Below are 22,535 nucleotides of genomic sequence, written 5' to 3'. Positions count from 1 at the left end.
GTTAGGAACTTTCAGTTACAAAGGGGCCTCCAAAGGCGCACGCTATTGACACTTCAACCACGCCAAGACCCATCACACAAAGCCGCTGTCACTGTCTCTTTAGTGTAGAATAGTCCATACTCTAGTTTCCCCAGTCTCAAGGTCAGATGGCGGGGGAGGGTGGAGGAAGCGAGGGAGAAGGCCGCGATTGGAGAATTTTTTTACCATGGGGTGGGGGGTGCAGTCCGTGCCTTTCAGAGCTTCCTAGTTTAGCAAATTGCACCCGCCGCTGGCTAGACCCGAATACTCGGCCTCCCCACATTTCCCACTCGGACGGGAGAAATCGCGACTAGCACGAGGGGTCCCCACCCTACCCTTCCGCAGCTCTCCAGCTCCCCGAGACGCACGTGCTCAAAGAGTCCCCGCCCCGCCCCGCCCGCAAGTTTCCGCCGCGCGCCCCGCGCCCCCCGGCCACCCGCCCCGCGCCAGCCCCCGACGCCGCAGTCCCCGCCCGCTGGGCTAGCGCTGCCCAGGGACGGCGACCGAGCCGCGCCCGCGCCGCCGCCGGGGATCGCCCGGGCAGAGGCGGCGGCGGCAGCAGCAGGTGGAGGCAGCTCGGCGTCAGGAAACGGATCCGCCCCTCCGGCCGCGCGGGGCTGCAGCCGGGTGCCCATCCCGGAGTTTCTGGGGGTGGAATTTTGGTCCCCCGAGCCCGTGAGCCGCCACTGCCAGCGGGGGCCGGGGCCCGGGCGCACGACTCGGGGAACCTGACGCGCCCCCGCAGCTCCCCGCATCCTAAAGCTCTGCCCCCGGGAAGAGCTGCGTTGGGGAGGAGCCCGGAGTCCCCCACCCAGCTGTAGTCTCTCCTTGGCCTCCCATCCCTCCAGGGACGCGCTCGCCGCCAAGCTCCCCGGTAGCGTGGAAAGCGAAGGTCCTTCCCCGGGATCCCGGGTGGCACTGGCGCTTCCGACGCGCGGCTCCGCGGAACCCTCGCAGCCCGCGCCCTGTGGGTCTCGCCTGGCCGGCACTCATCGGTGGGACTTCGCCACCGATCTGGCGTTTCTTCTTTGATTTGGGGACAGTTCCCGCCAACGACGCCGGACGCACCTTAACAGCTGGCTCGGCGGGCGGGCGGGCGCCCCGTAGCCCTCCCCGCGCGTGCGGCTCTCGGCCCTGCCCTCCCCGACGGAGTGCGGCTCTCGAGGGGGCCCCTGACCGCCTAAAGCTTTCCTCGTGCGGCGGGATTGGGGTGTCCGCCGCCGGCATGGCCTTCACTTTCGCTGCTTTCTGCTACATGCTGTCCCTGGTGCTCTGCGCCGCGCTCATCTTCTTCGCCATCTGGCACGTGAGTAACCGGCAGCCGCTTCTAGCTTCTAACTCTTTCATTTCCTTTTCTTTTTTTCCTCTTCACACGCACCCCTGTCCACCTTCACCCCCAATTCCACTCAAGCGCCCTTCTCGTGCGCCGGACGCCTGCGGGCTCCGACTGGCCAGCGCCCGCGCACCTGCCGGGACCTTCGCGGCTCCAGCGTCCCGGCTCAGCCCGGGACACCTTTGGAGACCTGGGCTGAATGAAGGTCTGGGAAAGTGGTGACTATAGTCTTGTGCACCCCTCCTCCTTCCCCCTCTTCTTCTGCCGCCGGAGGCGAAGAAGCGCCGCCGTTGGGCCCGGCAATTAGTCAAGTAACTATAACAACTAAACATTTAAAATGTCAGCATCTGCGGTGGGTTGCATTTAGACATAACTGGAGACGGAGTGGAAACACAACGGCAGCACCAAGGAAGAGGAAGCAGGGAGGGGCCGGCAGGCGTGCAGGGCAGCAGGTGATGGGGTGGGCGGGGAAGGTGGGGACTCCTGGCCGGAGGGAGAGCCTAACGGAAGGAGAGGGCTGTATACCCCGAGAGCTCTCTCCTTTGCTCCCGAGGTAGCTGCGCTGTCCAGTTATTGAAAGGATGACTGCCCCTCCCCCCCTTCCTCAGCATCACCTTTCTGGTTCCCCGGGGTGGGGGTGGGGGGTGGGGCAGGGGCTTCTCCTAGCTTAGGAACCAGACTGTTGGAAAGTCTTGCAGGGGCCCCAGTTCTGCAGGTGGGACTAGGGGAGGAACAAGCCGACAGAGGGGCGCTGGACCCATCAGAAAGAAAGGGCAGCATTTGACGAGTGAGTGTGAGGGGGGAACTTTGAGACTGCTTATGCCCCGTGTTGGAGCCATATGGAGGACTTGGGTCCCATGCTCCGCAGGGCACAGGTGCCCAGAGAAACGAACTGTCTTGCTCTGCCTTGCTGGGGGACTCCAAGAAAGGAAGCTGAGACCAGTTCCTCCCAAGCCAGTTTCTGACCAGCCTCTGAGAATACCCTGCAGCAGTGGGAGGTGACCAGGTGTGGGGTGGGGGAACTGCAGGGTGGCTGAGGTGCTCGTGTTAGTGATTGCTGGAGTGAGTGACTTTACCTCCTAAAACTCAGCTGCCTTCATGACTCCTGTGCATAGAGAGGAGAGGGACCATGGGGAGACATCCTAGTCTGTCACCCCAAGCAAGTGCCCTTGGCATTTCCTTCCACATCTGGAAGTGGGTGTTCCCTGTGCTTCCCGCCCCCACCACCCCCCAAGGTGTGAGACTTGGAAGTTCAGGGCCTGCAAGAGAAGGAATTCTAGAAAATAAATTTGGGGCTGATGAAAAAAACGGGGTGCTGGGGCTCATATTCAGTACAAAAATTAAACCTTGACCATAGGCAGAAGTTAGTTGTGATGGGGGAAAATGGCATTTAGAAGGGGAAAAAAGGTACTAAATAGATCATACCCAAACTGTAGCAGACTCCAGCTAATGTGCTTTAATTTAGTTTTATTTATTTAGCTTTGGGGGCCACACCATGGTGCTCAGGGAGCCATGTGGTGCTGGGAATCTGACTCAGGCTTCCTGCATGTAAAGGATGCCCTTAGCCCATGGAGTTCTCTCTGGCCCTGCTACTAAGCTTTCTCTGCTTCTTTGGATTTGGGGGGTTGTGATTTTTTTGCAGACTTGAAGGCTAGCGACTCTCCCCTTTTCAGAAATTCTCTTTTTGCTGTTTATGTTTTTGCCGTGGCCACAGGGTGGCAGGAAGCAGAGAGCTCCATCAAACTGTCAGATTCAGAGTCCTCTGAACTAGCCCGGGAGTGGAGCAGGTAACCAGCAAGAATCATTCCTCTTACTCCAGGCAACACAATAAATAATTCAAGAGCAACTTAATTGAATGGCTATTGTGTGCCACTGGTTGATGCATCAGTGCTTGAATCACTGAGCCCCTGTCTTGGTCTCTGCTCTCCAGGTAGAGCCTGCAAGTGGCAAGGTGCCAAATCCTAATCATACACCAAATGAGAGTTTTTTGATTTGAATGACAAGAACAGTTTCCATGTCTCAGCTGCCCACTCTCCCCTTTTGTAGCATTTTCCACCTCTCTCCCACTTTGCAAATCTGGCAGCCCTGAGCCCCTCTATGTCACTTTGATTCCTGATCCCCGAAGGGAGAAAACGTGAGACATCAATTTCTGTGGGTTTTGGTTCAGCGGTAGTAATGGCTTTTTAAAACATTTTACTTTTGGCACCATGATGTATGATACTATTAATGGTAGGGTTTCATGCGAAAAACATTCTAGCACCTTCTACAGGGAGTCTGCTCCCCTCCACCACTGTCTCAATACCCCCCTCTCGTAGTCCTAACCCCCACCCCTACTCCAAGCCACCCATGGTAAGCTTCCCCCTGAAAACCAGTTTTCAGCATTTGTTGCCTTTGGGTATTTGGTTATTTCCTTACTATATTTCTTTATGTTGGTTTTGGTTGTAGGAGAATTAGTTCTGTGCTAGACTGGGTTCACTCTCCAGCGGCTTATATTCCTTATATATTTCTTGATCTGATGAACCCTACTGATTACTCAGCATATATTGACATTCCAGTTAATGAATTGCACACTTAACTACAGAGCAATTAAAAGGCTTGCCCCGCCATCATGCTTAGGCAGCTTCTGAGTATGTCACATTCTTTAAAATGTAATTTTACAGCCCTGCTCAGGAGCAAAGATGCTGCTACCACCTGTTGAGTATCTGTGATTTACTGACTCTAGACAGACGGAGAGATGCCTCCAGCTCTTTCCGCCTTCTCTTCCCATAGGCTGTCTGGGATTGAGAGTGGAGGGATGTGGCCAGACACAAGTGCCACGTTTAACTCTGATCCTTATTTATTTCCAAATGGAAATACTTCAGATCACCAGTTTATACCAACAGCTATCATTGAGTACACTTATCAAGATGCAGATAAAGGAAGCAATCATTGGACCAGAGCAATAATATAGGGGTAGAGCATCTGCCTTGCATGCAGCTGACCCAGGTTCAATCCCTGGTGTCCCATATGGTTCCCTGAGCACTGCCAGGAGTACTTTCTGAGTGCAGAGCCAGGGGTAACCCCTGAGCATTGCCAAGTGTGATTCAAAAAGAAAAAAAAAAGAATTAAAAAAAGGAAGCAATCATCTCCCCACCAACCCCCTCTCCAAACTTCCTTTGCATACTTTCTGGCATTTGGCCTCTTACTGCCCAGGTATCCCATCAGCTCAGCCAACTGACAATTTACAGTGGAGGAAACAGAATCGGAATCAGAAGTCTCCTGTAACTGGCCCCAGAAGGCTTGCTAGACAGATATTGGAACTGGCATTGGAGCTGAGCCCTGGTCTCTTAGGCCTATATTCTTTTTCTAATTCTAGTCACTGTCTCTGAACTCTAACTTAATAGTGAATAATACTTTTTATTCAGGTGATTGCCTTTCTGTGTGTCAATAAAATATTTTTGAGTTGGAGTTACTAATTAGAGTTATAAGAACAGCATCATCAGTAAGTGCCCCAAATATTACATGCCCTGCTTAAATTAAGAAAAGTCTGCGTGTGTGTGCGTGAGTGTGTGTGTGTGTGTATGTGTGTGTGTGTGTGTGTGTGTGTGTGTGTGTGTGTGTGTATCTTTCAGACAACACCCAGTGATTCTTTAGGATTACTCCTGGTGGTGCTTTAGGAACTTTACATGGTACCTGGGTCTGTCTCATGCACGGCAAGCACCTTAACCCCTGTGAATCTCTTTAGTATCTTTGTTTAGTATTTTCGAAAATCAGATTTGTTTTGGGGAAACTTCCAGACATTTCTCAGGGGCCTTGGAGTTCACTCCCCACCAGACCACTTGGTCAGTGCTTAGGGCATTTCAGGTACACCCATTGGTGCTTGGGGGACAGTATGTGACAGGGACCTAACCTGGGTCAACTACATGAAAGGCAAGCACCTTACATAAACCCTGTACTGTCTCTCTAGCCTCTATACCCATCCTCTTTTTAAAAAGAGGAAATGTACAGTTCCCCCCTCCCCACCTGCTTCTTTTAAAGCTTTTAAAATGATACAGGACTATTTTCACAAAATTTGAAAATGTCGACATATAATGGAACAAGATCACCTCTAATTGTATCATCCAGAGAAGATTTGGTTCTCTCTTCTTGTCATATATATATATATACACACACATATATATATATTAAATTGCTCTGGGATATTTCAAATAGGATAGGACAGGAAAGTATTGAAAAGGGTTTCAGAAGTGAGGCAGTATCTATTTCCAGCCAATATGAAACGAACAGTGTTGACTTGCAAGAACCCTTCTGCTCCAGCATGGGGGAGCCTGTGTGCTGATGATCTGTTAAATAAACACAGGGGATGTGTTCTTTGACAAAATCAAAGATTCATTGATTCATTGCCATTTATTTCAGGTTTTTAGTTTTTAAAGATTTTTTTTTTTAGAACCTAGAGTCACTTTTCAAACTTGAGTTTTGACAACCTATATATAATATTAATCCCCAGTCCTGTTTCTTTGGATTCATAGCAGCATTGGCTCTCAGTGAGTTTAAATGGAACCCGACAGATGAAAGCTAGTACATATTTACAGCGAGGCTGTTTTGCCTGGCACAGTGTCTTGGTGACGGAGCCTTTCAGCCAGTTCCAGCCTGTGACAGACTCAGCCACTGGGAACCGGGTGAACTTCTCAGTTTCTCAAATAATCCATCTGGAGACCAGTGCTGGGTTGATGCCACATGGTGGGGTGTCTGGGTTGACAGTACCTGTTCTCACACTTCCTTTGGCCTTGCAGCCACCCTTACTTGGCCCCTACCCTTTGAGGCATGCCTCTTACTTGGCTTCTCCCTTTCCAAGGCTAACCTGCCTCCCAGCCTCTCGGGTCCCTTTCCTCTCCCCTGCCTCGGACCTTGTGCTCCTCTGGCCTCAGTTGGTATGTGGGGAAACCCTGACTCTGTGTTTCTCCAGAGCCTGCAGTGGTACCTGGGATGTGGAGGGGACTCTTAGGTCCTCCCAAAATACATCAGTGCCTGACCGGGCCCTTATGACCCGTTTTTGACCCCCCACCCCCTTGCCACTGCTTTTGGAGTCCAGACTGTCTCATCCACTGATCTCAGCCCCTGCCCTCAATGAGTGCCCGCTGCCCTTGGCAGGTCCTCAGTGTTGCCCCTGACTCCTGGATGTGATCCCAGCCAGTTCCTGCCAGTCCCACTGAGCATTTCTGGATCTTTGGCATTTTCTCAGGGTCCCTGGACTCGCTCCTAAACCACAGTACTCCCACCCTTCAGCAGACCTTCACTTCCCACCTGCAGAGAAGAGCCAGGTTCTGAGACTTTGTCCCTAAGGATCGACTCCAGTGTAGCCCCCATGGTTTCTCCCTCCTCCCCATACTCAGATGCTGCAGAACCTCTCCTCCTGCCTTCTCATGCTCTCCCCACCATACACACACCCAGTTCCTTGGGGACATGCCTTCATTCATCCCCCTTTCTTTGTCCAGGCCCTTTACTATCCCCACTGCCCAGCTTGTGATTGAAGTGAAGATAAGCCCTTTGTTCCCAAGCCCTCCTGGGGCCCTCCAGCCATCCTGCCTTGGCAGAGAAGTTTGTCTCACCATATCCTGTCTCCCGCTCCTGCTTTTTATTCTTATAGGAAGTACAGCAAGGAACTCAGTCTGAAAAAGATGCTTCTTTGCATCCATCACCTGTAATTAGCAATGCTGTTGTCTTGCCTATTCTTTTTCTTTTACTCTCTTCCCATTCCTTAAATTTTTTTTTTAAAAAATTGAGATTCCGTGGTTTACAATATTATTCTTGATTTATCATGCACACAACCCTAACACCACATTCATTGTGTTTCTTTTAAGGCATCACATCCGTTTTGGCCCCCATCTCTCAGCTCTGCCTTCTGCAGGGGCATCGGGGGCAGAGTCTGTTGCCCATTAGTGCTTATGGAAGCTGCAGCAGAGACATCATTGTCCAGGCAATGACCCAGGCCCTGTGGGAAGCCACAATATCTCACAATCATTCTGCACCCAGCACATGTGCATGCGTATCTCATGACTTGCAGACCACTGGGAAACACCACCTTCACCCAAATTTGCTTTTCTATAGCCACCTGTGCCCCCACCCCCGCTCCTCCAAACCCTGTCTGTGACCCTGCCTCATCCATGTGCTGCTTCTTGCCAACTGACCTCCTTGGCAGAAACTCACCAGAACACCCCCCCATGTCCTGATCACTCCAGGGTGTGCGCACACGCACATCCAGCTGCAAAAGGTGATTCCATTCTCCCCCCTCCCTCCTCTCCCTTTCCCTCTGCTCTGTTTTCCATCCCCTCCCTAATTTCCTTCTTTATACCCATCAGTACTCAAAGGCTATTGCAGGATCAGCACTCTGGGATCAAACTTAGGCCTCTTGCCTGCAAAGCATGGTTTCTAGGAGCTGGAGAGATAGTCCAGGGATCACTTACCTTGCACACTGCCAACACAGGTTCAGTCCCTGGCACCTGTGATTTCTGAGCCAGAGCCAGGAATCTGAGCACACCCTGAGCACCAGCGGGTGTGGTCCCCATCCCCTTACCCCCCCACCCCCACTCCAAGCATGCTCTCAGACCCCAAAGGTGATTTTTCTAATCCCAGGAAGAGCTCTTCATATAATTTCTAACTAATCATTTGGCTTCTCACACCTACAAAAAAGTTTGGGTGGATGGAGAGAGGCAAGTAACTGTCTTCCTGAGTTGCTCCTTTCCTTCCCGTTTCTCCCCCAACTCTCTCCGTGCTAGCTGGGTCTACAGAAAATCCCTGCGCCCCTTGGATTCTCAGCCCTCCATTTTTGGTCTTGGCTCGGTCTGAGTCCTAGTGTCACACTGATTCTTGGGGTGGCATTTGTCTCTGTGTCTGAGTCCTCAGTGCCATGTTCAGAGGCAACCCAGTGGATGGAACCCATGGTCCAACATCCTTCCTTCTGGTGTGGGGGAGTTTATGCAGCCAGCCACACCTGACAAGTCTCTTGTGTGAGTACTCTCCCAGATCCATCTGGCAACCGCAGACTAGCCAGGGTCATGGTGGGGCAAGGGATGAAGGTTCAAAGTGACGAAATACCACTTGGGACAGAAGTACTTTAGTGGAGGGAGAGGAAGTCCCAGAAGGCAGTTCTGAACTGCAGGCACAGAAGAGCAAATACAGGCCTATGAGGTGCCCTGGCAGAAGACGAGTCTGGGCTGGTTGTATGTTTCCAAGTGCTATCCCATGATCATTTTTAATGATTCTCAGCATGGGGGTGCAAGTCTGGTGCTTTGATGTCCGGCTGGCGGTGGTGCAGTGTAGTCTAGGCCCGGGATGCTCAGCAGAGAACCCATGTGTAATTATGGGTGATGTGAAACACCCACTCTCGCATCCCTCGACTGCATGTAGAGAGGCCCCCATGGCTCAGGAAGGCAGACAGTCAGTTCCAGCTGATGTATTTGCCATTCAGATTTCTCTTTTTCTAGTAGCTGGAGGGAGCATTCTTAGGAAAAGAAAATGATCCATGATAGTTTAGAAAAAAGACATAAAGTCAGTGACACTTCTGTGGCATGGAGGGTGGTGGCGGTGGGGACTCTTGGCATCGCTCAGCTCCGGTGCCTGCTTCTTACCCGGACTCACTTGCCTCTCTTCTAATGGCAGTCAGAATGGAAACCCATTAATTCCTGTAAGGGTCACAGGGAATGCTTCCAGACACAATCAAATCCCAATGAATTGGTCTCAGTACCAACTCAGAACTTACTGATGAGACTGGCAAGTATTTTATATTTGTTATAGAAAAGAGAGGTACCCTGGACACAGAAAAATAGTCCTACACAAATGGACCTGAAATCAAACTATAAAATAGGTAAAAAGGCAGATGTACCGTGATCAAGCAGATAGATGAGCCACAGGCTTGCTTGCTCTCTCTCTCTCTCTCTCTCTCTCTCACACACACACACACACACACACACTTTCTTTCCTTCTTTCGTTCTTTCTTTTTTTCTCTCTTCCTCCCTCCCTCCCTCCCTCCCTCCCTCCCTCCCTCCCTCCCTCCCTCCCTCCTTCCCTCCCTCCCTCCCTCCCTCCCTCCCTCCCTCCCTTCTTTCCTTCCTTCCTTGGCTTTTTGGGTCACATATGGTCACATATGGCCTTCCTTCCTTGGCTTTTTGGGTCACACTCAGGGGCTACTCCTGGCTCTGTACTCAGGAATTACTCCTGGCTGTGCTGGGGAAACATATGAAATGCAGGGGATTGAAAGTCAGCCACGTGAAAACCCCTTACCCACCGTGGACATTTCTGGGTGTGCAATGTCCCTGGCATAGGCTGACTTCAGAATCTGGCTTTGTAGGGTCCCTAACATAGATCCTGGACTTGAGACCGGGAGTGGAACTAAGTGACCCCATGTATAATGTGAGCACATTATTTTGGCATTGGAAGCACATTGCAAAGTAGTGCTGACCTGGACTCTCCTTCTCATGACTTGACAGGCAGACATGCTGACCCCCTAAACACACATATACATATCCCCCTTCATGCAGGGAAACTCCGCAACCTCTCAGATCTATGTCCTGTTATCAACCTCTTCACTCCATCCTCTGACCCACTCCTGTGAAAGAACTTGAACCTGGTGATTGCTTGCACCGAACTTGTGCGGCTCTGGAGAAGCCCTCAGTGTGTTTGTGTGCATTTGCAGTGAGTCAAGAACCCTGCGCATAGGCAGGAGAAACGGAGCTGGCCAGAGAGAGTCATAAAAGTCACCTCCTTGGGCATGAAAGCCACCTCCTTGTGGCTTTTCCCTTTGAAGTAAGGGGGAGCAGTGTTTTGGGGCAGTGGTGGAGGAATGGTGCCAGGGGCGGACTAACTGGCATGGCTCCATAGGTGCTGAAACCATTGAGGGCTCTCGGGTACCAGAACTGCTCCTGCCATCTGTTCCTGAGTGACAGTGGGGCTCAGGGGGGTATTACTGGGGTGAAGGCTTAATGCTCCAGGGATGCCCCACCACCAGAGCCTTTGGCATCTGCCTGTAACAGGGACATGAGAATAGACCTTCAACCCATCTTCACCTTAAGGCCATTGTCTTTTTTTCCCCTTCTTTTACCCAAAAATTTAGAATATAGAAACTGATTTACAAAGTTGTTTATAAAATTTCCAGGCATAAAATGTGTCACTCCAGCACCCCACAACTGTGTCCCTCCATCAGTCACCGCAGGTTCCCTTTTACACGCCTCCACCCCCCCCCCCACACACACCCCACCCGACCACCTGCATCCAGACTTCTTGACAGATTCTTTTCAAAATTTAATTGCTGCAGTTTGGGTCCCAGACTTAGAGTCATGTTGGCTCTAGTTAGATACATACAGTTGAGCCCTAACATACAGTTAGATACATACATACAAAGACCCTGGCCTTTGCTTCTCTGTTTCTTCCAGACGCCTGTTCTTCCTTCCTCCCTTTTTCATTTCTCTCTGTTCTTTTAGACCATTGTCTTAAGTGAGCATTTAAGTGAATCTGGTCTGAGAATGTTTATGGGTCTCAGTCTCACTTAGAAGGCGGTCCGTTTTATTTTTAAAAAACTTAAATCTTGATCTAACTAGAATGCTATGGACATAGGTAACTGTGTTGAAGTTAACAAGGTGTTTCTGCTGAGTTTCTATCACTGAGTTAGTCTAACTTGAGTCCTAGACTCAGACCACCTTGTTAGGACAGCTCCTTGTTCCTATTGCTTTCTTGAACTCAATATTTTTCTGGGGTCCCCCCAGCCTCCATTTTGCTAAGTACTTTTGTCTTTTGCAGTTTGTCTTTTGTTTGTAAAACTGTTTCATTTGCCTCTCTTCTGTGTCACATGAATAATATTTGCCAGCCTCATTTGCAAGATCTGACTAGGTATTTGAAGACAAATTAGGATTAAAATGAAAAAAATATTTTCAATTGTATAAAATGAAATGTAAATATAAAATGAAAAAATTTTCATCATTTTTAGTATTTAGGTTAATGCATTTTGAGTATGTAGGTTTGCAGCCTGAGTCCAGTCTCCTTGGGCAGTCACCACCACCATCCTCAGTGCTTTCCTGTACTCCCAGACAATCCACACCACTGACTACTCACTCCTCTTTCCCTCTGCCCTCCATCTGCATTATTCTGTTTGCTCTCTGAGTTTGAGGACTCTAAGAACCTCCTATGGAATGATCGTGTTTGTGTTCTTCCACATGTCACTTCCTTCATGGAACACAATATTCTCAAGGGTCAGCCATGCCATGCATGTGCCAGAATTTCCTTCCTTTCTTTTTCTTGTTTTTGTTTTTGGGTCATACCCAGCAATGCTCAGGGATTACTCCTGGCTCTGCATCTGGGCTTTACTCAGGGGACCATATGTGGTGCTGGGAATAGACTCTGGGTTGACTTCGTGCAAAGCAAGTGCCTACCCACTGTATGATCTCTCCAGCCCACCTTCCTTTCATAAGGTTGAAGGTGATCCCTGGTGTGTGGACCCCACATCTTGTTGGTTCCACCTTTTGACTATTGTGAAAAATGTGGTTATAAAAGTTGATGTGTGGACCCTTCTCTAAGACCCTGCATTCTATGTGTCTGTGAACAGAAGATGAAATGCAGGGTCATATGGTAATCTCAGCGACTGTGAGGAGAGGGTGTGTACCACCCACACAGGAGCTGAAGCCTCTCCTGTTCAATGTAGACCCTCCACTGGGTACTGCTGAGGCTGGAGAGCGAAGCAAGCTCATAGATTGTAGGGGGGCAGTTTGAAGTTTTATTTTATAGTTTTTTAAAGATGCCTTGAGTCACTAAAGTGGTTTTAAAAGAAAAAATTGACAAAATGTAGCTTCAAGGGCTCGACTTACAGTTCAGGAGGTAAAGGTTGATCCTCAGCACTGCGTAGGATCCCCTGAGCACTGCAAGAAAAGACCCCTGAAGGCTGTTGGATGTGACTTTCCAAATGGAATATCATACACACACACACACACACACACACACACACACACACACACGCATGTGCATGCATATATATGCGCACAGAATTTCTACCACTTCAGCAAAAATTCCATGGCTAGGCAAACCCCACATATGGCTGAGAATAAAGTTTGGTCGGGTGGAATTTGCCTTTCTTCCTCCACTTGGCATTTGGGGTAGATGGCAGGGGTGAGAGTGGTGGTGGTGGGGGAAGAGATAGGGACAGCACGTATGTCTATTTGCAACCCACATGGTTTGGGCTGAAAGCCTTAAAACAAGCAGTTAACTACGCACATTTACCTAGTCATCATTTACTTCATACCCTCTAGAGGCCAGGAAGCCCTATTTGCATGTCAGGCCCTTCAGTATGACCCACAATCTGAGGTGTTGTGTTTTTCTAACACAATATCTGATTTTACAAGAGGGCTGGTTTTCTCAGATGCTGTCTGACCAGAATGGAGTTTTAACTTCCAGAATGGTAGAGACTATAAAAACAAGAGGTGTGCCTAGGACACACCTTTTTTCTTTTACATTTGTTTAGTTCTTTATTTATTAAAAAAAGTTCAAATCTCTTTATTTAGTTTTTAATGGAATCACCATGAAATACACAGTTACGGAGTTGTTCACCTTTGGGTTTCAGTCATACAATGTTCCAACACTTATACCACCATCAATGCAGGACAAGTTCTGAAGGAACACTGGGTTCCTTCTCTGGACCTGTTTCTTCCTGAGAGAGAGAAATCACCGACTGGCCTCCCTCAACCCCCAGATTCCTTCTCCTATTGGGTGCCTTTTCCATTCACAACGTTGCAGGGTTGGCTTCCGTTTCTCTTGCTTCCTTTCTCCATGGCTGAGGGGCTTCCAGGGCTCAGCTCTGACACACTCTTGGCTGGCCTGCTGGTTCCGATGCTTGTTGGGTTGGTGAGTCCTGGGTATAGGAGCCTTCTGGACCTGAATCCTCACTTCCCGTCCTTTCTTCTGCCCTCTCTCTGTTGCTTTTGACCTCTTTTTGTATTCCTTTTTCTTCGCATCTATCTATCTATCCTAGACCTGCCAGACCCTTCCCAGCACTGCTTGTTCCATCTGAAGGGTCCAGGGTTGGCAGTGAAGCAGCCATTCCCTCCCCTGGGCTTTCAGAGCCTAGTTGGCCTTCCCGGGCAGGTCTGAGCTAGCTGCTCTGTGTGTGTCTGCAGGGTCCATTCGACTCTGGGCTCCAGCTGTCCTGCTGGGGAAAATGCAGGGGAGGCAGCATGGGGCTGACTTCCTTCCCCCCCTCCTTTTTCCTTATTGGCATCTGATTCATGGACCCTAAAAAAAGAGTTGATAGCGACATAGTCAGCTAGCTGAAGCAGCCCAGATGGCCTCCTATATAATAGAGACATTTGTATCTTGGTTTTTTTTTTTAAAATGTATTTTTTAAATATGTTCTGTGAACCTTGTGAAGGGAAGGAATTAAACTGCACTGAAGGGTTGAGGGTGTGGACAGGTCCAAACAGTGAGCATTAGAAGCCCCTCCAGAAGGGAAAGATTGGGAGATAGAGGCGAGGGGGAGTCTCTGAGGGGAGAAGGATGCTCAGGGTAGCGGCCTGTGTGGGATGGAGTTGCGTTTCCGGCTCCTGAGTTGGCCGGAGGCTCCTCCAGCTGGGGAGTCAGCACGGCAGCTGTGGACACACAGGCGCCCCCGTTTTTTTGTGCTGAACTGAACAGACGCACAGAGGATCCTGTTTCCTTCCTCCTTGCTCATCAGGAAATGGCCAGGCTGGTAAATCCCCATGTGACTCTTAGAAATTTGAAGAACACTTTTTATCTTTTTTTTTTTTTAAAGCAGGGGTGGGTTGGGGCTGCTAAGCAAGGTTCAGGGACACCCAGGGTCACTTCCAGTGATACTCAGATGACCAGGCTAGATAGCGGTGCTACTGGCCTCTGCAGTGCCCAGACCACCAAGGCCATAAGAAACAGTGCTTTGGGGGGCTTCCAGGGCTGCACCTTTCGATACTGGAGTGGGGGTGTTTGTAGTGCTGGGCATCTAGCTGGGCCTCCTCCAAGGGTAAACCCTGGGCCGGGCTCATGTGCTACTTTTATTTTCCATCTTTTCTTACGACCTTGGCCACCGTGGAGTGGCTCTTAGAAGTGTTGATCTGATCTGAACTTCCTCGAGGGTCCCGCTACACGTCTGAGGATGGGGAAGCAAGTGAAGGGAGGGACTGGCCACCACTGTGAGCTGGACTGTGGGTACCTGGTCGTGGGAGGGAGAGCAGGGGACCTGGCCTGGCTGGGGCCTAGGAACCAGATGTGGGGACCTCTGAGCCGTGAGTTGGCCTGGGGTGATTTCCATGTTTTGAGGTTCTGGAGAGTGATGGAGGAACTGAGCTGAGGCAACAAAGAGCATGTGTTGGTGTTGGCTGAGAGAGATGTGCTCCATCTTGATTTTCTTTTCTCTCACTGGTGCTTGCAGAACCGAGTTGTGGCCTAGAGAGGAGCAGGTGGCTGTGAGTGACCCTCTGACAAAATACGTGGTAGCACTGAGCCGGACCTTGCTTTGCCTGGGCCCTTGTTTCCCATGTACCAGGTGAAGGAACTGAATTTCCATCTAACTCCAGAATTTTCTTTCTTGCCCTGCATGATGCTATCTGCTGCTGCTCCTTCCCCCTTTCTGCTGGCATTTTTCTTATTTTGGTTTGCTTTTTGGGTCACGCTGGTGGTGCACAGGGCTGCACTCAGGGATCACTCCTGGCATGGTTGGGGGACCATGTGGGGTGCCTGGGATTGAACCTAGGTCAGCTTAGGAAGTGCCCACCCACTGTATTATTGCTCCAACCCTGCTGGCAACTTTTTGATTTTTGTTTTGAGTTTTTTCTGGGTTCCCTGGGCATGTAATGTCAGATGTCTGGGTGAAGACTGTGTTTGTAGGTGTTCAGAGGTCCTTTCTGCACCTTTTCCTCAGAACAGGGTTTTGTGGAAATGAAGTTGCAGTACACCGAGAAGGGGATGGGAAATGTGACATGAAAGAACAACCACAGAATAACTGAGAGCCTTAAGGTGGCGGCTGCTCTGGCTTCTGTCCTGGACATTCCTTTGAAGGTGGAGCATAACAGAAACTGGGCCTAGACCCTACCCCCAGCTGGCCCCTCCAACAGGACCACAGGGAGGGGTGTAGGGCAAGGGTGGAGGAGTTGGGTGACCTGCTCAGGGCCTCATGCTGTCACCCAAATTCAGAGGGAACAAAGTTTTCTCTAATGAAGGGTTGGCTCTAGGACCCGAGAGATAGTCCAGTGGGTAGGGTGCTTTGCATTTGCATGCAGCTGACCTTGGTTTGATTCCTGGCATTGTGTATAGTCCCCTGAGCCCTCCAGGAGTGATTCCTGAGCACAGGGTCATGAGTTACCCCTGATCACCAGTGGGTGTTACCCCCTCCAACACCCCAAAAAGCAAATTAAGGTTTGGCTCAGAGCTGCAGATGCTGTAAGGCAGTAACCCATGGGTGTTGTAGAGAACCTTCTTTCTCTGCGTCCCTCTTTGTGTCGCCCAGGAGGCTGTCCTAGACGTTCCTTTGAAGGATGGAGCATTGCAGAAGCTGGGCCTGGGCGCCCCACCCCCAGCCCCATACTGCTGGTTCCTGTGGAGTGATGACCAACCCACCACCCATGTTCCATCGCCATTTTCCCATCATGAACTGAGGCAGTTGAGTGCCATGCTTCCCTGGCACCCTGGCACATGGTTTTCCTGCTGAGCCTGCTTGCCAGCCTCCACTGGCCAGAACTGAGCACAGCACATGCTCAGCTGGAAGGAGTGACAGCCTTACCGTGACCCTGGGATCCCTCATTTCATCGCATAACTGTTGCAGCTTTTATACCGAATTATATGTTTTCATTTGTTATTATTGTGATTTAGGTAACAAGTTTACCAGGTTAATGGTTATGGTTTTGGTGTGTTACAGTCATCACAACTCAGCTTCATCAAAGTGCCCCATTGTTAAGTGCCAGAGATCTCCGTGGAACCTCCAAATGTTAAGTGGCCACAAGCCAGAGTGCAGCCACTGACTGAGACACACAGAGACAAGACATATTTTTCAAGGTTTCATTCACACACCAAAACACATGCATACAAGGGATTCAACACTGAGGGTTCACAGGCCTAAGAGACTTGGCACCCAAATCGCCTTCTGGGAGAGGTTTTTAAGTCCTGTGCCCTCCAGCCTCCGTGCCTGGGTGCCTGCCTGTGTGCCTGGGTGCTCCCTGCCAGGGGAATCCTCATGGTTTTGAGCAAGCAAGTGGAGGGTACAGATGCAAAACGGAATGGATATGGTTGACATATCTTGTTACATTGACTTGAATCCTCCTCATCTGAAGTCAATTGTCTGGTCCTTTGTGTCCATGCCCTTGGGGTCTGGCAAGTTGTTCTTCCTAATTGTAAACTCATGACCCTGAGGCACAGAATGGAGCCTGGCTTTCCAGAATGGAGTTGCAGTGATTCTTTCACCATGACCTCTGTCGATTTTTAGGAGGGAGGGTTTGGGCTACACAGGGTGGTTCTCAGGGTTGACTCGGCTTGTGCTCAGGCATCACTCCTGGAGTGGCTCAGGGAGCCATATGAAGTGTCGGGGATCAAACTGGGGCCAGCCATGAGCAGTGCAAGTGCCTAAATCCCCACCCCCCCCAGATCTGCCCAGGCCTAATGTTACTTTAGTGCATCTTTACAGTCCCTCACCCTGATCCCTCCACTGCTTGGGAACCTCACATTTGTAATCCAGTATGTTAATTTGCGGGGGTGGTGGGGGGGGGAGGAAGCAGGGTATGATCATTTTTTTTTCTGTTTTTTTGCTTTTTGGATCACACCCGGCGATGCACAGAGGTTACTCCCTGCTCATGCACTCAGGAATTACTTATGGCGGTGCTCAGGGGACCTTATGGGATGCTGAGGACTGAACCCAGGCCGGCCACGTGCAAGGCAAATGCCCTACCTGTTATGCTATCTCTCCAGCCCCATGATCATTTTTTAAGAAAAAAGAAAAGTGTGGCAGTATCAAAACTAGGTGCAAAGATTATGTGTGGGGCAACAACTATTTGGTGAAGTAAGTAAAGTAAGTAAGTAAGTAAAGGCCCTCCCGTTGATCATCGATTTGCTCGAGCAGGCCCAGTAACGTCTCCATTGGAGACTTTGTTGTTACTGTGTTTGGCATATTGAATACGTCACGGGGAGCTTGCCAGGCTCTGCCGTGCGGGCGAGATACTCTCGGTAGCTTGCCGGGCTCTCCGAGAGGGGCGGAGGAATTGAACTCGGGTCGGCCATGTTGGCTGCGTGCAAGGCAAACGCCCTACCGCTGTGCTATCACTCCAGCCCTTGGTGGAGTAAGTTAAGGAAAAAAGCATCTGCAGGTTTTGGTGTCTCCTAAGCTGTGTGACTCAGATTCTAGAGGATGCAGGAGACCCAGGTCTTCCTTTACTTCCTGGGAAAGGAGGATTTACACCTGGTTCCCTCAATTTCTCTTTCCTGCTTTATACAGAGCTAGAGTTCAGGGGTCCCTTCACAAATCGTGTGTGAATCACTTACTAGGCTCGCCCCAAACCCCCATCCCCTCACCATCCCCAAATCCTAGCACATGCCACTCTCTTAAGGAGAAAAATCGGCAGTTTTCACCACTTGTGAGGAAATGATTTGCTCTGTCAGCCGGAGGTCGTGTCAGTGCCCTCCTGAGGGAACAGGTGATGGGGTGACTCAGCCACACCATGTGCTGGTCCCTTGGTTAAAATGAGTGTTTCCCTTCCAGGATTGTCATGAACATGCTAAGTCAGCGGTGTGGTAGTAGGATTATGAAAGGGCGCTGAGGAATGACTGTCGGCCTGGCCTGGCATTTCCAAGAGGCCGAGTCCCATTGAATCTCAGGAGCGGAGCTCTGGGGCTGAGACAAAAACCTTGGGAGATGCGGGGAGCTGACTGTATCACAGTCCGGTGCTCAGAGCTGCTGTTCAGTCTTTGTTCCACCCTTACAGTCTCGAAGGTCTCTTCTTAGCACAATGATTCCTTAGAGTAAAGCAGTAAGTGGAGGCAGCTGGGGAGATAGTACAGTGGGTAGGGCACTTGCCTTGCACATGGCTTACCTAGGTTCAATTCCTGGCAGCCCATATGGTTCTCCATGCCCCACTGGCAGTCATCTGTGAACAGCCAGGAGTAATCCCTGAGCACTGCTGGGTGTGGCCCCCAAACCAAACCAAACCAAACCAAACCAAACCGAAACAAACAAACAAACAAAAATAAACCCACAAAGCACCAGGTATTGATGAAAGAAAGAAATCAACGATACAATAAGAATCAGGCCAGGAAAGGATTCTGGGTGCTTACATGGGCTGAACAGAGCCGAGTGTATTTTAGAAATGCAGCCGAACTAAGTGAGTTTGGTTCCTGTTTGTTGAGTTTTTTTTTCCCCATATCTATATAAATATCTACCATGAGGAGGGCACTCCCAGCAGAGCTGGGTCCCTGAGGATGGTGTCACTGCTCAGGGGACTGTGTTAACCCTGCTGGTGCTCAAGGGCACCATGTCGGTCTGGGATCTGTCTCAGGGCCTTACACATGCTGGGCTTGCATGCTACCCCTTGGGCCATCTCCCTGGCCTGTTATTGATTCTTTCAGTTGGATCTACAATGACACATGAGGAGGTCACTGCTGAAGGTAGTGTCCTTGAGTTCTGGCACCGGGAGGGACCTTTGATCTCCCAGCCTGTCTTCTCTTTTGGAGCTGAGGATGCTTTATCCTGGGGAGGCCTGAGTGACCACTGCCTGGGCTGGCCAGTGCGGGGTTCTTCCTCCAGGCCTGGATGAATGTTCATCAAGCCCTTCCGTCCTCTCTGGCATGGAGACATGGCTACTCCGGTTCTGCAGTTGTGCGTACTCGGTGCTCCTGCTTCCGGCTCTGCTGCTCTCGGGGTTTGGGAGGCTTGTTCCCTCGAGGGGATCAGGAGATGGGAGTGGATGAAGCACACAGGTGCCTGTCCCCACCAGATGCCACATCATGCAGAGCTGGGGGAGACTGCAGCATCTCTGCCTGTCTCCCTGAGGGGCGTTCTCTTCCCCCGCTGGCCTCACACCCCAGCTCATGCTGGTTCAGAGAAGTGAGATGGAGCTGTGCTCCCTGATCCCTGTCCCCTCCCCCCACCTCTGACAGGGTTCTTCACTTCTCTTTGGGGTGCTGCTTCTAACTTGTCAGTTGAGGGGGGATCTTTTGTTTCTACCAATGTTCTCAATGAGGGCCCCCTGTCCACTGCCTCAACCCAGCTATGGTGTTGGACTTTTCCGGAGATTAAGCGCTGGCCCTGGAGGGTTTTTGTGTATCTCACTTGGTGAAGCCAGACTCTTGCTCCCATTGTCTCGGTCTGTCCCAGGCTATGGGTTAGCAGGTTGCCAGTGAGGCTTCTGTGGTTCACACTATCAGCCCCAACCTGTGCTCTTGGGGAGCACCCAAAACTTCCCTTTCATCATCTTTCAATTGATCCCTTTGGCCAGTTGACATCTTCTGTCTGCACCTGGGTCCTGCCTCTGCCCTATCTCTCCCGGCGGCTCCAGTACCTGCAGTGTCATATGTGGTCCCCTCTTTGCATGGGCCAGTTACATTTGCTTGAGGTGTCCATACTATCCCATGTGGGAAAGAAACGGGAATAAATGAAGCAAGTGCCACGTGCCATGTACAGTGTCTCTGGGATAGAAAGTGACACGTTTTTTATGCCTGAGCCGTGGAAGCATGCGCATGGGGAGACCGAGGACAGCTCCGCCCCGACCAGCTCGAGTGGGCAGGCAGGAACCCCTGTGCCATTCACTGCATGCCCCAGGTTTGTGACACTTTCTGAACTTCCTGGAAGGAGCTGGTGGGGACTATAGGCTGCAGGCAGAGTGTCGAGACTCTGGGAGCAAGGCATGGGGGCTCTATCTTCATGCCTGAAGGAGTCAGTCTTTTTCAGGAAATGCTGGGAGGCTACACACCCCTCCCTCTTTCCTGCCCATCAAGATGCCTCTCCTATGGTCAGTGGGTTTTCTTTTCCCATTGTGGACCCCTTTTTATGTTTTCCTCTGCCATGCAGGTCAGCCCTTCTGACACTGGGCTAAAACTCTTCTTCTAGAAACCACCTTCTGGATCATCTTTATTGATTTTGCTAGCTAGTTTTCTGCTCTGTGAAAGGCCGGTGCTTGGATTGGGTCAGTCATTCCCATGCCCTCTCCTGTTCCCTCCACCCCGCATCATGGCATGTCCCCACAGGGCTTGGGTTGGCCTGGGACTTAGAGCTTTTTAAAGCCTGTGTGAGTTCATTTCACAGGAGGCATTGGGCCCCAGAATCTGCCATCCCACTAGTCTCTTGAATCTGACCCCAGAATTGCATGGTCTGGTTACTCACCCAGCCTCACAACCGTGTCTCTGACATCTTTGCATCTGCAGTCCTATTTTCTACTTCTACTGGTCTAGAGTTCTGATTTCCTCCTCATCCTTCCTTTTCCTTCCTGTTCACTGACTTTCCCTTGACACAGGCTCTGTAACATTGTCTAAGAGAGCAAGCTATCACAAGTCTGTCCATCCATCCATTCATTCATCCATCCGTCACGTGTCATCCATCATCCATCTTTTTAATCTATCCATCATCATTCATCATCTTTCATCAACTTTTTAAATTATTTAAAATTAAAATTTTTTTTTTATTGAGTCACAGTGATGGGCTGGAGTGATAGCACAGCGGGTAGGGCGTTTGCCTTGCACACGGCTGACCCAGGTTCAATTCTTCCGCCCCTCTCGGAGAGCCTGGCAAGCTACTGAGAGTATCTCGCCTGTACGGCAAAGCCTGCAGTATTTGACATATTCAATAAGCCAAACACAGTAACAACAAGCCTCACAATGGAGACATTACTGGGCCCACTCGAGCAGATCGATGAACAACAGGAGGACAGATAGACAGACAGAGTCACAGTGATACACACATTTACAAAGTTGCTCATGATTGGATTTCAGTCATATTATGTTCCAACACCAGTCTATTCACCAGTGTACTATTCTCACTACCAGTGGTCCCTGTTTCCCTCCCGCCCCCTACCCTGCCCTGCCACTATGGCCGATACTTGATACCTCTCTCTCTCTCTCTCTCTCTCTCTCTCTCTCTCTCTCTCTCTCATTTAGGACCTTATGGTTTGAAATACAGATAGTGAAATGTTACTAGGTATATCCCATTTCCTACTTTTAACACTCAGTTTCCGTCCAAAGTGATCATTTCCAACTACTATTGTCGTATTTGTCATCCACTTTTAAATCTCTATCATCTATTATTTGTCATTTTACCATCCAATATCAATCATTTATCTGTCCATTTATCATTCATCATCCATTATCTATCTATTCATCCATATATATCTATTCATCCATTATCTATTTCTATTTCATTTATTCCATTATCTCTCCTTTCTCTATCATCCATTAATCATCTTGCTGTACCTTTCTGTCATCTGGCTCATCATCCATCACCTATGTATCTGTTATCTATGTATCTTTTTCAGTGGATGGGTGCAGAGGTTGACAGCCCTTTCTTAACAGAGCTGCCTTTGCAGTTTGGCTCAGGCAGTACCTTCTTTTGATTTCTCTGTCTGTGAATTTCCCCCAAACACACTCCCTTCCCAGCAAGGAACCCTGGGAATGGGGCAATTCTCTGAAGGCTTTGCTAACGACCTCCATCTTTGACCTCATGCAAAGTGAGAGTCACCATCTCACACAGACCCCCCTCCTCCTTCCCCCAAACTCAGCCCTGTCATCTAAGGATTCTATGATTCACACCTGGATGGGTTCCCCTCTGTCATGTTCAGAGCCTCCCTCCCTGGTGGGAACTGCAAAATTCCTGCAGAGACATCCAGACCAGCACACCATGCACCCAGCCTTCCCTGCTCCCCAGCCGCAGCCCACCTCTGGGGGTGCTGCTTCTCCTGTGTGTAAGGCAACCGTGGCAACAGCTGATGTTCCTCCTGCTCTTGTGCTGGAGAGAGGCCCGACACCCCCATAACATCTCCCGGCTCTGTACCCTCAAGCAACAGTTGCTGGTGAGGCTGTGTGTAGAGCCAGGAGGAACCTCAGACTTCTTCTCTACGTAGGATGTCCTCTGCCCCTTCTCCACACAGGAAGCGGCTGGCGGCTGCGAGAAGCCACGTGTGCAAGCTGGCTGATTCAGTCTCTTGCAGCCCTTTGTGTCTGTCTCCCGGGAGGCTCTGAATAATTTATGCAG

General features: G+C 50.3%; 1 protein-coding gene across 1 annotated transcript in view; it reads left to right on the top strand.

Moving 5' to 3' along the window:
* The first annotated feature begins 894 nt into the window (after nt 1-894).
* Nucleotides 895-22,535, top strand: part of CNIH3 (cornichon family AMPA receptor auxiliary protein 3) — a 123,151-nt gene continuing 101,510 nt past the window's right edge. The window contains exon 1 of the mRNA XM_056107254.1: nt 895-1,324. Within this exon, the coding sequence (XP_055963229.1) occupies nt 1,244-1,324 (81 nt within the window). The 5' untranslated portion in view covers nt 895-1,243. The remainder of the gene's footprint in view (nt 1,325-22,535) is intronic.

The sequence above is a fragment of the Sorex fumeus genome, unplaced genomic scaffold, assembly GCF_029834395.1.
Source record: "Sorex fumeus unplaced genomic scaffold, SorFum_2.1 ptg000007l, whole genome shotgun sequence".
Taxonomy (NCBI): Eukaryota; Metazoa; Chordata; class Mammalia; order Eulipotyphla; family Soricidae; genus Sorex; species Sorex fumeus.
This window is presented reverse-complemented; position numbering and strand designations above follow the sequence as displayed.